Source organism: Myxine glutinosa, chromosome 14 (assembly GCF_964187855.1).
Source record: "Myxine glutinosa chromosome 14, kmMyxGlut1.1, whole genome shotgun sequence".
Lineage (NCBI taxonomy): Eukaryota > Metazoa > Chordata > Myxini > Myxiniformes > Myxinidae > Myxine > Myxine glutinosa.
Genome location: NC_136274.1, coordinates 182,453 through 194,748, shown reverse-complemented (window position 1 = coordinate 194,748; position 12,296 = coordinate 182,453). Strand labels below are relative to the sequence as shown.

At 43.6% G+C, this 12,296-nt stretch overlaps 1 protein-coding gene across 1 annotated transcript in view; it reads left to right on the top strand.

The window, feature by feature from the left end:
• The window catches only part of SNAP29 (synaptosome associated protein 29), a 35,694-nt gene extending 25,624 nt beyond the window's left edge, over window positions 1–10,070 (top strand). The window contains exons 3-5 of the mRNA XM_068099258.2: window positions 7,718–7,809; window positions 8,729–8,824; window positions 8,904–10,070. Coding sequence (XP_067955359.2) covers window positions 7,718–7,809; window positions 8,729–8,824; window positions 8,904–9,061 — 346 coding nt within the window. The 3' untranslated portion in view covers window positions 9,062–10,070. The remainder of the gene's footprint in view (window positions 1–7,717; window positions 7,810–8,728; window positions 8,825–8,903) is intronic.
• Window positions 10,071–12,296: the final 2,226 nt, after the last annotated feature.

Sequence of the window (12,296 nt, the reverse complement as noted above, 5' to 3'; positions counted from 1 at the left end):
TCATCACGAGCTATTCTTCCTCTCCTTCACAGGGCATCTCCGACAAACCATCATCCCTTCCAACCCCAACTTTCCTACGTGTGTGCAGCCCTCTTCAGTATCTCTCCACTTGACTACCCCCTTTTCAGCAACCCCTCTCACCCCAACCCCTCAAAGTCTCCCCTTAAAGCTTCACCTTCTCGACTTCCCCGTCGTCCTATTCTTCTTGGTTACCCCCTCATCCTGCCTCCTCTCGGCTACCCACTTGTCCCGCCCCCTCTCGGCCACCCGCTTGTCCTGCTCTCTCTCGGCTTCCTTCTCGTCATGCCCCCTCTCAGCTTCCCCTTCGTCCTGTCTCCACTCAAATTCCCCCCTCACTTCCCCTCCACTCCCACATCTTGTAAAGCCTCCGTATATCCTGTAGAGTCTATACTATAGGATAAAGGAGGCTTATAGCTTTTGCACCGTTTGTTTCTACAATCAGCGCCTCCAATTTTAATGGTACCCTTGAGTTTCTTAGACCACTGGAAGTACTAAACCACCATTTCAGCTATTTATTTATTTTTGTTCTTTCTGCACTCCCAATTTCTGAACTATATCAATTTCTGAGCTGTCTCGTCCGATTCTATAGGCCTGAACCCCAGCAGCGGAATTGCACTTTGCTGATCTTACTCCTCCTAACCCCCAGGTGCACCAGCTTCAACTTCCCTTCCACTATCTGTGTTGTACCTTCTCCAAACAGTTACGACTCCATCCAGACCTCTCAGATAATATGGAAGAAATTTTAACGACTCATCCGAACTCTCTTATTTCTTTTTTTTCTTTCTTTCTTTTTTTTCTTTCTTTCTTTTTGCATACCAAGTCGAGGCTGGTATAAGAGCTAACACATACAACATATAATAGAGGGAGTAGGAGGCAAGAGAGGGAGATAGCGGAAAGCACAACAACAGTGGACAACAGGGACATCGGGAGATTTGTGGAAGGGAGAGGGCTGGGGCGGGATACAAGGGATAAACAAGATGGACACTACTAGGACTTTCGGGAAAGAAATCAGAATTTGACAAAGGTGTATTTGCTGCCGAATGGAGAATCTCCAGAAATTCCTGGGAAATTTATTAAGGTGTATTTGCTGCCCAATGGAGAATCCACAGAAATTACTGGAAAATTTACGAAGGTGTATTTGCTGCCCAATGGAGAATCTAGAGAAATTACTGGGAAATTTATGAAGGCGTATTTGTTGCCGAATGGAGAATCTAGAGAAATTACTGGAAAATTTACGAAGGTGTATTTGCTGCCCAATGGAGAATCTAGAGAAATTACTGGGAAATTTATGAAGGCGTATTTGTTGCCGAATGGAGAATCTAGAGAAATTACTGGGAAATTTACGAAGGCGTATTTGCTGCCGAATGGAGAATCTACAGGAATTACTGGGAAATTTATGAAGGTGTATTTGCTGCCCAATGGAGAATCTAGAGAAATTACTGGGAAATTTACGAAGGTGTATTTGCTGCCCAATGGAGAATCTAGAGAAATTACTGGGAAATTTATGAAGGTGTATTTGCTGCCGAATGGAGAATCTACAGGAATTACTGGGAAATTTACAAAGGTGTATTTGCTGCCGAATGGAGAATCGACAGAAATTACTGCGATATTTACAAAGGTGTATTTGCTGCCGAATGGAGAATCTACAGGAATTACTGGGAAATTTACGAAGGTGTATTTGCTGGCGAATGGAGAATCTGCAGAAATTACTGGGAAATTTACAAAGGTGTATTTGCTGCCTCATGGAGAATCTAGAGAAATTACTGGGAAATTTACTAAGGTGTATTTGCTGCCCAATGGAGAATCTCCAGAAATTTACAAAGGTGTATTTGCTGCCCCATGGAGAAGCCACAGAAATTACTGGGAAATTTACAAAGGTGTATTTGCTGCCGAATGGAGAATCGACAGAAATTACTGGGATATTTACGAAGGTGTATTTGCTGCCCAATAAAGAATCCAGAGAAAATACTGGGAAATTTACTCAGGTGTATTTGCTGCCGAATGGAGAATCTACAGAAATTACTGGGAAATTTACTGAGGTGTATTTGCTGCCGAATGGAGAATCTACAGAAATTACTGGGAAGTTTATGAAGCTTTTTTTACAAGCATTTGAGTATTGCGCTGCAATACATGTCCCCTACCAAAGTTCAAAGTGCCATAAATTTGTCAAAAATGATCGAATATGCAAATTTATGCACGGTTGATGCTGGTTTTCAAACTTGATCTGAGCTATGCTGAGACACATGTGTGTCACGCCTTGCCTCGTTGATAAGCCCCCAAGGTCGCTCAGTGGAGCGGCCTGCACGTATTGCACTGTGTGAATTATATAAATTATTACCAACTCATGGTCTGAGGTACTGGCGATTCAAGAGATATCCATAACAAAAAATTTTTTTCCCGTGTAATTAACGATATCTGCCAAACCACGTGCCCTATCGCAAATTCCAAAAGGACATTTTAGTAGACTGAAATGCTGAACAGATTTGTGAAGTTTCCCCTCGATTGGATCAAAAATGAGGGAGGGGCTGGGTTTTAAAGGTTCATGCTTAAAAACGTCATAACTGAAACCATCAGTAATATATTATATTTTTCGGTTCACGATCAATGATCGATGTGTATATATATGTTGCTCGGCTTGGCTCCGCCCCTCCGGAAAGTGCGCGCTGTCGCGCTTTTGACGTTCGCGAGACGAGGCTGAGGACGCGCAGTGCGGCTTGAGGAGAACTCGAGAATAAACAAGAGATATCCATTTAAAAAAATATTTTCGTTTAATTAACGATATCTGCCAAACCACGTGCCCTATCGCAAATTCCAAAAGGACATTTTAGTGCTGAACAGATCTGTGAAGTTTCCTCTCGATTGGATCAAAAATGAGGGAGGAGCTCAGTTTGCAAGGTTCATGCTTAAAAACGTCATAACTCTGAAACCATGTGATGCATGCTGTCATGCTCGCTGACCTTTTTTGTTCGTCATGGGTATGCGATTCTGCCTGCAAAGTTTGGCCTCGATCTGTTCAGCCGTTGCAGAGAAAAAGGGGTTTTCGTGTTTTCACGAAAAACAATATGGCGGCTGAACCACGTGACCTGTGACGTCATAATTACCAATAAAATATTCTACAGACCGAGTCCATCATATGGTGAAAATTTTTATCTCAATCGGTCCAATTATTGCAGAGAAATTGGTTTTTAAAGGAAATTAAAACTTAAAATGGCACTGAGTTAAGGATCATCAGAATTATCAGAATTACCAAGGTTCAAAGTGTCATAACTTTGTTAAAAATGATCGAAACGTCGTGAAGTTCGAACTTGACCTGTAACTTATCATAAGGAAACCATGTGCCAAGTTTGAAATCATTAGCATTAAGCGTTCAGACAAAAAGTCCGGAAAACTGTTCTTTGCGTGACGGACGGACTGACGGACTGACGGACTGACTGACGGACTGACGGACTGACGGACTGACGGACTGACTGACGGACTGACTGACGGACTGACGGACGGACTGACGGACTGACGGACGGACTGACGGACGGACGGACTGACGGACTGACGGACTGACGGCGTGCAAACCTATAGTCCCCTCTGGTGTACACATGTAGGGGACTAAATAAGCGAAGTACCAACTTCTAATCTGGTGTGTGGGTGTATCTAGGCAAAAGGAAGACAACAACAACAACAACAACAACGCATTTTAAGGCCATTTTCCCTGCCAGAGCGGGGGTTAGCCTTGCGGGCCCCATGACAATCTTCTCCATTTTGCTCTATTTTCTGCATCTCCCCTTGTTAACCCCAACCCTGGTGTTGGGCTAGCGGCTCGGGTGCCGGCTTAGGATCCTAGGATCCTGGGTTTGAATCCTGGTCGATCGCTGAATTAACGCCAGGGGGGTTGACTCAGCCTGTCATCCTTCCGAGGTCGGCTAATTGAGTACCAGTTCACTGGTAAATCCCTGTTTGTCGTAAAAGGCGACAAAAAGGGTTGGCGGCAGGAAGGGCATCCGGCCGTAAAACATTGCTTCAAAAAGGGGACCGAAAAACAACAACAACCACACTCCCCAAAAAAGGCCAACCCCCGCTTGTGGGGAAAAATGGCCTCTAAAGTTGGGTTTTTTTTTTCCCCCTTGTTAACCCCCTTGCCCGCATTTCTTCTTCGACCATCTTTAGCCAAGTCTTTCTCGGTCTTCCCCGTCCTCTACTTCCGTCTACATTCATTTCCATCACTCTTCTCAACCAGTCACTTTCATCCTTCCTCAACACGTGACCAAACCATCTCAACCTGTTCCTCTTCACAGCATCAATCACAGGCTCTATTCCCATCATCTTTCGCAATTCATCATTTGTCCTCCTCTCTCCGAACGATACTCCGCACATCCACCGAACCATTCGCATTTCCACCCTTTCCAGCCTTCGTTGCTGCTCTACGTTCATTACCTATGTCTCGCTCCCATAAATCATAACACTTCTCACACATGCAGCATACACCTTTCCCTTCAGCTTCAACGACACTCCCCTCCTCATCAGCACGTCACTCAGTTCCCAAAACTTCTTCCATGCACATCTCACTCTTGCAACCGTTGCCGAGTCTAATCCACCTTCTCCATTCAGCATGTCTCCGAGGTAGGAAAATGTTTTCACACCTTCCAGCTTCACGCCCTCTCCAAGATCCAACTCAACATTTCCTCCATCTGCAGCTCCCTCTGTGCACACCTTACATTTGAATGTAGCTGCCACACTGGTTAATGACCCTCTCAGACCACTACATTTTTTATGAACTCACTCAGTGCACATTGTACATTGAATGGAGTTCACTCCGACACCCTTCCTGCACACAGCACATGGCCACTTCCCAGTTCTTTCCACCTCACCACGTGCTTTACCACTTGCCATCACCTTCGTCTTTCCTATATTCACCTTCAGACCTTTTGTCTCCATACATTCCTTCCACTTGTTCATCTTTTCCTTCAGTCCATCCATACTTTCCGCAATCAACACCAGATCATCTGCATACAACAACTCCCACGGTAAACCCTCCTTTACGTTCTGAGCCAGCACCTACATCACAGCTACAAATAGTCGTGGACTTAGTACCGGCCACTGATGCACTCCCACCTTCACCTCACACTCACCACTGTTCCCGTCCTTCATCCTTACAGCTATGCGTGCTCTTTTGTACATTGCCATCACTACTCTGATCAACCATTCCTCCACTCCTAACTTCCTCAATGTCAATACTTCGCGTGGAACCCTATCGAATGCTTTCTCCAGATCAACAAACCCAAGAAACAACTTCTTCCTCTTCACCATGTACTTCTCCTGCAACTGCCTCACAATAAAGAGCGCGTCTGTCGTTCCTCTTCCTGGCATAGATCCAAACTGCATTTCGTCGATCTTCACCTTCTTCCCTATCCTCCTCTCCAACACCCTTTCCAATACCTTCATTCCATGCTCCAATAACTTCATCGCTCGGTACGAGCCACACTCCAGAGGGTCACCTTTCCCCTTGTGTAGAGGGATGAGGGTACTCAGTTCCCAATCCACTGGAATGCGGCCTTCTTTCACCACCAGATTACAGATCGCTGTCATTCTCTTCACACCCCAACTTCCTGCTGCCTTCAGTTCAACATATCTCCCACAACTCCCGTCGGCCCTCCCGCTTTTCTACTCTTCATTGCTTTCATCGCTTCCTCAACTTCCTTCTCAGTTATCTTCTCTGCCGGTCCTAAAACTGGGTTACTCTCTATGTTGCTATCCCATTCATTCTCTGTATTCAACAGCATTTCCATATATCTCTTCCATCTTCCTTTAATTCCATCTGGGTCCACAACGATTTGTCCCACTTCATCCTTCAAGAACTCACCCCCATCACATCACACCTATCTTTCGCTATCTGCTTTGCAATCCTGAATACCGCTCTCTGACCCTCTTCCGAATCCAAGCTTTCTCCGAAAATTTTCCTACATGCCTCCTGCGCCTTTGCTACCTCTTTCTTTGCAGCCTTCTTGGCTGCCTTATAACTTTCATGCTCGGCTTTTTCTGCTCCCGTACCCTTCGCCTTCTGCCACTCCTTGAACTTCTTCCTCTTCTCGTCAATCCTCTTTCCAACTTCCTCATCACACCACCATGGAATACCGCTCATGGCATAAGGAAGAACGCTATTGAAAATTGGGTCGCCACGTCAAAATCCAAGATGGCCACCACCATATATATATATGTCTGAACATTGTGAGCGAAATATGTTGAAAACTAAACGAACTACTAACTTCTAATCTGGTGTGTGGGTGTATCTACGCATAAGGGAGAATGCTATTGCAAATTGGGTCACCACGTCAAAATCCAAGATGGCCGCCTTGCGTCATCCACTTTGTCAACTCGCATCACTTCACCGACGGGGGACCTATGCGTAACGCTTGTGTTTTGGGGTTGTCCTTCTGTTACGTCCGTTATAGATTTTCGTTACCGCGATGACTTGACAACACCTGCAGGAATTAAAGTCAAACTTGGTGCAGATGTGTACAATGAGGTAAAAATGAACTGAATAGATTTTGGGGTCAGGAAGTCAAAGGTCAGAGGTCTCGTTTGGTAAATATTCTGTTACTGAGCTAACTCGAAATGGCCTCTTTTCTCCCGCCTCTATAACAAACTCCTTCACTCTTCAATCCCTCTCCTCCTTCCAGGTCTTTTAAACAGCTGTTCACCACCATCTCTTATCTTTCCCCATTCAAAACGTTGATCTTTTCTACCCCTGTTATTTCACACCAAATCCACATTTTTTTCAAATTTCGTTTTCTTTCCTGAAAGTCTTAATAGTGTCCATCTTGTTTATTCTGTGTACCCCACCCCAGCCCTCTCCCTTCCGCAGATCTCCCAATGTCCCTTTTATCTACTGTTGTTGTGCTTCCCTCTCACACTCTTGTCTCCCACTCACTTTATTATATGTTGTATGTGTTAGCTTTAACACTTTAACACGAGTCTCGACTTCGTATAAAAATAAAACTTGTGAACCGGTGATGGGATTTTGACCAAACTTAGTACAAGTATGTATTATGATGAAAAGATGAACCGATTCGATTTCTGCGTTAAAGGTCAAAGGTCAGAGTTCATGTCAGGTAAAAATGTGATACTTGAGAACAATTGAAGGGATTTTAATTAAACTTGGTACAAGTATGAATAATGATTTAATAATGTGGACGGATGCATATCGGGCGACGTCCAAGTGCTGTTCTGGTTATCTTATTGTCGTACTCACTCATCACTTATGGAGCTTTTTTTATTCATCTTTAAAAGGGATTGAATCGTGCTTCAATCGGCATCAAAATGGCCTGGTGCAACTGCTTAGCGTAAACGTATGCCCCTACGCCTATACAATACAAAGTAGTTTGCTGTGGCCTGCTGGCAAAGAACGTAATAGCGAACATCATAACGTTAAAAGGATCTATTTCCCGATTTTATCGGTGCCGTTAACCAAATCACGGTTAACTGAGGAATTCCTGTAGTCTATGCAGTTTGAACGGATCCCACTGAATGCTTCTGCACCGTGATAGTTGCACCCCCATTGTAATTATCTCGCTACATTACGCTTTATTTTGATAGCCTGTATCGTTATAATTGTCCTCGAGGAAGTTTAAAAGCTACGAATGGGGTGTGTGATGTTTCGCTCATACATTTCAATGTAAGATTCACACATTGCACTTCCAATGGCCAGGCTGCAGGCTGCCATGCAACAAAGTCTTCAAAATGTAGAGAGAGAGCAACCCCAGGGAGACCATCCTATGCTGCAGCACCCATGGGACCACGGTCAGTGTTTTAGCGTAAATGGCAAATGTTGTCGCTTGTTCAAATGCATTTCTTGGTGGTTATGCTTCTAACAATTATCTGGCACTCAATGACATACCAAACCTCAGTGATAGATTCTGATGCTGTCTCCAAACAAGGATGTTGTACATCACATTCTTGAAGGAACTGATATTCATCTGAGGAATAAGGCAAATAGAATGCAATTGTTAACTTTTCAAGTTTATGGAATGTTTACATTGACATGAAACCTTTAGTGGGTGATGTATGGTGTGTGCTGTGCGGTCATGCTTTAATGTGAAGCTACCTTCGTTTGTTGTGAGTAATTCACATACCGAGCAGTATGCATGTTCGTGACTGCAATTTGCATGCATTAAGGATGCATAAGGGACCTTGTCTTGATCTTCATGGGTGACTCAAATCGTGCACATTGGTAACCTAAAAAGGCCACTCTACCACTTGATTTCTTTTCGTTTTAGGAACTTCAGATTTTACCGATCACTTTTTTTATTTTATTACCTGTCATTTTTTAACTCCTCACAAATTTCTACTTTGTATGTGGTGGTTTGGAATGGAGGGGGAGAGAATTGGGGTCAGAAGAGGGGCAGCGGTGGGAACAAACGAGGAAGCATGACAAATGGGGTTCCACCTTGCTCCTTGTACTCGGTGTGGTGGTCTAAACACACCCAAGGTGTAGTTTAAGAGGCTGTACGTCGTTTTGGTCACAGCTTTGCTCTCCTGTTGCTCTCAAAATTGTAATGCCCAAACCTCTTGTTCCAGACGCTGTTGCCGTCCTGCACCGCTGCAATTTGCATACCATGTCAAATGTCACGATGCTCAGTTTACATCGACATAGTTGATGTGTTGATGTTCCATGATACATTTGCAAAACATTTTTGTCCCGTTTTATTTTCATCAACAGATGCAAAGGAGCCACTGCCGAATGCCTTAGATGATGCACGTTGTTCTCGGATCGATGCTGTGAGGGCTTGCCACAAGAAAATGGACAACAACCTCGGTGAGTTTGTTTGTAAGCCGCATTTGCCCGCGTTTGTGACTTGCTCCAGGATGGTGATTCTGTATATTGTCTGATGCAGATGAAATTGGCAGTGGAATGAGCAGGCTGAAGAATCTTGCCTTGGGCCTACAACTGGAAATTGATGAACAGAATGAGGTTATAGACAAGGTGACAGACAAGGTCAGCATTATGGACATCAAACTGAAGAACGCTGACGGGCAGATACGTAAACTGTGATTGAACCATAAGATGTGAATAATTTAAACCCAGATCTGCGGAACACCAAACTGGGTCTCGCCTCTGATGTGAGAAATAATCCAAAAGACCCACGTGGCTTTGTCAAAGGAAGGTTTATTTGGGATTGAGTCGTTACGAAGGTCAGAGAATTGTCACCAACACTGAGCTCTGTGCCAGTATTCCACATCCCTTGTGCGTTTATCGTTGCTTGTTTCTAATGGGGATATATTACCGAGCATTTCGGGCACGAATGAGTTTGGTTAGTGCACTGCAAGCACTTCATTCTACCATTGCTTCTGCTTATGCACATCATTTTGAGTTTTAGTTTTGTGAGTTACTAAAAATAATAATAATAATAATAAAAATTTTCTCGTTTGTTGATAAAGGATATTTAAAAAAAGCATTTGCTTTGCAATAGCACAGTCCACAAGCTGAGACCTGTGTTTTTGAATGATAAAACACCTTTATCTTTTCTTCATCTTGCGATTTGCTATGAAGCGTTTGTCTCTGTTTGATTGCTCGTGTCCCATCGTAATCAGGCCTGGGCACCACTCACTCCCCCCCTTCCCAATTCCCTTAACATACATTTGTTCAGGTAGCAGTGACAACTGATATTTTGATTCCTAGCTGAATGTCCGTTGAGCTCCGAGCCGTGCATTCTGTATATACATGTAGCGTGATGATTTCTGATATACGTGATTGCAACCATTACCTGGAACAAGATAGGCACTCAATTCTGGGCAACACTTTGAGACCAGCTTGCAATTGCAAATGGCTCCCCTTTGAGAAAATACAATAAATGTTGAAGTTTATCCAAAAAACTTCAACTTTAGAGGTAAGTTCATGCTTTTGTATGTTTTGTGTTTTTCTGATTATTTGTTTTCCTATAGAGGAGAAATACAGTTATGGCTGAATCTCTCTCCTCCCCTCCCCCTTTTCTCCATACATTTCTAGAATTCATGATTTTTACTGTAATGTAATCGGATAACAATGAAATCTTGGAACCTATTACAGTATGGATAAATCCTTCTTTTTATCAATTAGCCATCCCAAATGTCATGTTCAGTTGGAGTAATTTGAATGTACAGGTCGTGGACAAAAAAAATGGAAACACCTGCATAAATGAGGGACACCAGATATATTGAAAGCAATGGCTTGCACACAGGTTTGGCCCATTTGTTAGTAAAGCAAATAATAACATCCCAGCATGCTTAGGGTCATGCATAAAAATGCTGCACAGGCCTGGTTGCCAAAAATTATTGTGAGCATGGCTGCAAGACGAAACCTCAGTGGCTTTGAAAGAGGGGTGATTTGTAGGGTGCGTTTGACAGGAGCTTCAGTCTGATGTTTCCTGCCTAAGGTGGTGTCAGCATGGAACTCTGAGGGAAAGACATCAGCAAAGGGCGACAGTGGCACATACTCCAGGATCGTGATGCCCATGCATCAATTTGAAGTGGGGTGAAGATCAGCATAATTTTTTTTTCTAATCTGTAATTTCGTTTCTTCCAAAGCAAACAACATGTATCGACTCCTTCACTCTCTCCTTGTTCAATGTATGGGGAAGTGTCCACTCTATTAGACTTTATAGTTTCCTTTTGAGAACTCAGGTCAATTACATAGATTGTATAAAGTTTATTTTAAAAACAACCATATCCAAAATGGGATCTTCATTACCGTTGTTTTTGCACACCTTTTGGTGAGACGCCATCATCGTTTTTATCCCAATCAATTTCCAATCTGTCTCGTGGATGAAATATTCCAGCAAGAGAAACCCGAAGTTGTTTCACCTTGTCATTATCTATCACTTAACACATTATTCTTATCAGTAGCAACATCTCCATCTGGTTTCTTAAAAATAGGGGCAACACCCCTGGGCACACAAAAATGAATGAATATGAATGATCGTTTTAAGGCCATTTTCCCGCTAGAGCAGGGGTTAGCCTTGCGGGCCCCATGACAATCATGGTTCCCTGTTTGAGGCAATGTTTTTATGGCCGGATGCCCTTCCTGACGCCCTGGGCACTCACTTGGAAGAATAAAGTATTCGACACTCACTAAAAGTTTTTTTTTTTTTTATCAGTATTTTAAGCCTATTTCAATGGTTGTTAGGAGACAGGGCAGCATGTACAATCATACTAACATAAGACTTTAAATCAAAATAAATACCTATTTTAGGGGGGGCATCTCTTCCCCTGCCCCCACCCTCCCACTGTAGACCCCTTAAGACCACGATTTTTCAAATGCCATGAACAAACTTTGGTACATCAAGGGTGATGAAGGTTGTGATCAGGTTTCATTGAAATCGTGTGTGTATTTTCAGAAAAGAAAGCAAATAATCCCCACCCCCCCCCCCCAAAAAAAAAAAAACAAACAAAAAAAAAAACCAAAAACATTTATTTTTCCTTTCTCCACGTGTGCTGTTGTCTCATCCTGTACTTCTGTCCAGGTGTGCTGTTCGCCCCGCCCCCATTATCTCTTTGCCATCCACCTTTTGCTCTGTTCACGTGACTCGTGGTGGTCCCTCACCCTCAGGCCCTCCCCCCACCGGAATTTTGTGGATTTAAGATTGTTCACGGTTCTGTTTAAATATTATTTAAATATGTTTAAACTTTCCCCTTCAGTGTTTTATTCAGTGGTATATTACAACACGCTATTTTTCTTCATATTTAAAAGACTTCCTTCAATTTCCTCTCCAACTCATTCCACTTCAAAAAAAATAAATTCAATCCCTTATAACTCGAAATCACTGCATGCTCTAAATTCACATTCTTTCCATCCTTCCTCCATCGTTCTTAATCGGATTGCTAACTTGAAAATCACAATAAACCCAATTTGTTATCAATGTTCGTCTTTCATTAATCATCCACTTTCTAAACTCCCCTCTTGCCCCACCCCTCCAAATCCCCCCCTTGCCCCTCCACTCCTAAACTCCCCCCTTGCCCCTCCCCTCCTAAACTCCCCCCTTGCTCCTCCCCTCCTAAACTCCCCCCTCACTCCTCCCCTTCAAAACTCCCCCCCAACCCCTCCCATTCAAATCTCCTCCCATATCTCCATCCCTCCTCTCCATCCCTCCTCTCCAATTCTCCCTCCCCCCTCCTCCTCCTCAAAGCTGCCTCCTCCCCATTTCGTCTCCCTTCTATCTCATACCTCCACCTCCCCCAACCTTCTACTTTCCTCTGCCCCCCCTCAAACTACCCCTCACTGTGCCTCATCCCTTCACCATCAAGCCTTTCGT